Raw genomic sequence first — 3,510 nt, forward strand, 5'->3', positions numbered from 1 at the left:
TGTGCTTACCGCGGACGACGGCTCGACGGCTCGACTAACTATTCTCTGCGATCTTATGGGCATGCAAGTCACCCCGATACCCACTCAGCCGTGTCGGATTGATGCGTCTGTAAACAGATCTGTCTCTAAATTCGCTGCGTTGGCTAGTTCCGCCGCTCTCTCGTGGTCCTGGTGAATCAAAACCCTAGCCCATCCCTGCCACGGCGCGATGCAGAAGGGTTCGATGGTTTCTAGATTGTCGGTGTCGATATCCCCTAAGGCTTCCGCCGCTCGCCGCAACGGGGACGGGTATTGTTGCTGGTTCTGTCCCGAGCGGACCTCGAGTGAGCAACTTCATGACGCTGATTTGCTCGTTAGATTGAGTGAGATGTATCCGTTGGGCAGATTTGCTCGCTGGACTAGTAAGAGAAGCACGAACATGAATAAAATTATCCACTAACAATGCTTACAAAGGGTCACGATCCCGCCGAAGGTCTACAAATACTCGCACTCTGCTCCAATCACCGACCCTTTCTATCAAGCCAGAGGCAATAGCCCATTCAAACCTTCAGCGCAACTTAGTCGAAGTCGTGACACAATCAGTCTTCTTCCTCTGGGCGTTTCCGAAACGCGAGACTAGGCCAGTCCACATCCTTTTCCTTCGATCGGGTATTGCTTGCTTCCCCTTCCTGCACACCGGCCTCACTCCCTTCCGCACTCGTTTCCCCTTGCTCAAATCCTTCATATCTGTAGTCTTCCTCAAGCTGAGAGAACATTCTATTTCTCCGAGAGAGTTGGTCAGCCAGAGTTTCGTTCGTTTGTACCGAAGCAAAGAACCGATCGCTCGAATCTGTAGCCTTCATATGCTCTAAGCAGCCAAAGATGGTGTGGTCGTGTCCTCGCGAATGAATCGCCCACAAATCAGGTTGCTGTCCACTTTCGCTCTGCATCACTTGGACAAGTGGAGCGTAAGCCCTACTGCTTCTGACTACCCCTAGATCGAAGAGGAGGCACAGGATAGGGTACTTCATCTGGTTGAATACAAATTTCGTCGGCTCGCGCTTAGAACCTTTCTCGTCGCGCTTAGAGTCTTTCTTCTCGCGCTCGGAATCTTCCTCGTCGCGTCCAGAATCTTTCCCTCCAGGATTAAAACTTTCTGCCTTCGATTTGCCCGAATTCGACTTCTGGTCAACATTAACAAAGTCCTCTCGAAAGATCTCTCTCACTGTTGTGGCATTCTTCTTGTTCTTCACCTGTACTACGATGACTCCACAATTCGATGGATCGAACTCCTCATCCTCCGTACCATAGTACACGGGAATGAGCAGATCGTATGTTTCCTGGCACCAAGATAGCTGCATCGCAGCGCTTCGGCGTAACAGGTCGCGACATAATCCAGGGATGACCTCGGGGGTAAGTGCTGAATCGGTTGGTAGAAAATGAGTAAAGTTCATTCTGGCTTCGAGTATCCGCTTAGGCATCTGTTCAATTAAATCGTGATGATCCTTAGCATACAATGCCAGGAGAAAGTCGGAAACCGTGAAGGTTGGTGCAAATTTTGGCGTATGACCTTGTCGAGCCCATCGAACCCAGTCGTGTGCCAGAATTAACATTAACCGAGCATAGAGCTCTCCTTTGCGCCCTTTTTCTATCAATCCTTTCTCAAGAAGCTCCTTGCAGAGTGTTTGAATACTACCCGACCAGTTGTCGCTGCAAAGATGCTCCATAGCTGCTCTAGCCAAGACTGGCTCTGATGGCGTCATTGTGTCCATCACTCCCGTCTCGTGGTTCATGGATATAACCACCCTCATGAAAGAATTCACCGCAGTCCTTGTGAGGGAGATGGTGACGGGGTTCTGTAGGCAGACATCCAAGGAGAGACGGAAGGACAGCGCAGCAAATACGTGGTTCGGGTCGTCAGAACTGTAATACCCCTGTTGCCGGCCGCCAATGAGCTTCAATTTGGCCAATTCGATCATCCCCTGGCCCTCATTTGCATATGCATACCAGAGAGGCCTGCCGAATTGGGCCATGTGATCTAGATTTGCAAATTCCTTTAACGACTTGCGGAGCTCCTTTTTCCTTAGTTTTGGATTCTGCATCTTTCGTCGATCCTCGACGTCGAGCTGAAGACTCACAAATGGGGGAAATCGCATTAGTTCGGTTTTGGTCTCTGTAAAGCTGATACGAGCGGAGGGGTCCAGAAGATAGTCGCCAGTTCGAATGATATTGCTCGGGGGTACAAGGTATCCGATGAGAGATTCTGTCGAGAGGAAGAAAAACCACGCACGAAACTTCTTCAGACAACTGATGACTCGATTGAGCGCTACATAGAGTCCGATGTTGGGTTGGTCAGACGGCCGCATTCTCATGAAGCTTGACGCCTCGTCGAACACGATCACCAAGAGTGGACTCGTGTCGCTGGTGTCTCGACATTGTCGAAGAATTTTCATCAGGTTTGTGATAGCATTGAGAAGGCCGTTTAAGGGATTAGAGTGAGCTTCACTGTCCGCCTCTTCGAGATGATGGTGAACCTTAGACGGTCCGTCATCGTCAAACTTCTCCATCCAATTTGGGCTGGAAATTAATTCTTGAGCAATCACTCGAGCTCTCTTCGCTACCGAATCGCAGAACTCGATGCGCATCTTGGACCGTTGGCTCTTAGCGTCCTGAGCATCGGTAGCTGGTTCAAGTGTTGCCATCTCTGTATGCCTGCTACCCGCAAGCTCTTCTAGAGTCATCGTGGTAAAGGGCTGACTCTCCACCCAAGTATAGACTAATAAGGTTAAATTAAGGAGGATTTCGGTAAAAGAGTATCGGCAACTTACATGTCTCGAAACTAGCTTGGAGCAATGCAGTAGCGAGAGTATGATTCCACGCTACGACTGCTCTCCTCTTCAGAAAATTAGTAGATCTCTCTTGTCGATTGATAGGCTCGGGGATGTTGGTGGGCGGCGGGTCGCGCAGGAATAATAGTATCTCATCATCAGGAGGTGGAAAGCCGGAAGTCCCAGACTCGCGAAGAATGAAGTTGATCATCGGACAGCGTTGGCCGAAAGCATCTGCTAATCTTGATTTACCCATACCACTGCTCTGAACGAATACCAAAGTATTTGAGAAATACTTGCTCACATCGAGTAGCTGGTATCGCCGAATGAGGTCCTGTAGCGCAACTAAGGAGTGCGGAAAATAGGCGTTGTTCCAGTCTTTTTGCAGAGCGCGAAGGACAGCACTTGTCTGAGAGGGGGAACGTACGTGGAAGGCGGCATTGGTTGTCCTCTTTTTGACTCGACTCGGCAACATCTTTTTGAACTCTTCTGGGTGATTTTCCTCCAACCACTGATGTATTTCGTCGAAAGTCATATGTTTTAGCTTCTCTTCGAACTCTTTCGGAAACGTTTTCTCCAGCCAGTGAAGCAGCTCGAACATACTTATATCTTTTGGCTCTTCTTCCGTTGTGACGGGTTTGGCCTGGACTGCTTGAGAGCCTGACCCGGGGAGTCCCGTGTTCGGTTCTGAAAAAGTGCTCAT

The 3,510-nt window shown here is 49.6% G+C and overlaps 1 protein-coding gene across 1 annotated transcript; it reads right to left on the reverse strand.

Moving 5' to 3' along the window:
• Positions 1-578: 578 nt before the first annotated feature.
• Positions 579-3,510, reverse strand: Z518_10925 (uncharacterized protein; the record flags this gene model as incomplete). Its single annotated transcript, XM_013411756.1, has 2 exons — positions 579-2,755; positions 2,808-3,510. 2 exons carry the CDS (start codon positions 3,508-3,510, stop codon positions 579-581), a joined length of 2,880 nt encoding a protein of 959 aa, XP_013267210.1.

The sequence above is a fragment of the Rhinocladiella mackenziei genome (genome assembly GCF_000835555.1).
Source record: "Rhinocladiella mackenziei CBS 650.93 unplaced genomic scaffold supercont1.10, whole genome shotgun sequence".
Lineage (NCBI taxonomy): Eukaryota > Fungi > Ascomycota > Eurotiomycetes > Chaetothyriales > Herpotrichiellaceae > Rhinocladiella > Rhinocladiella mackenziei.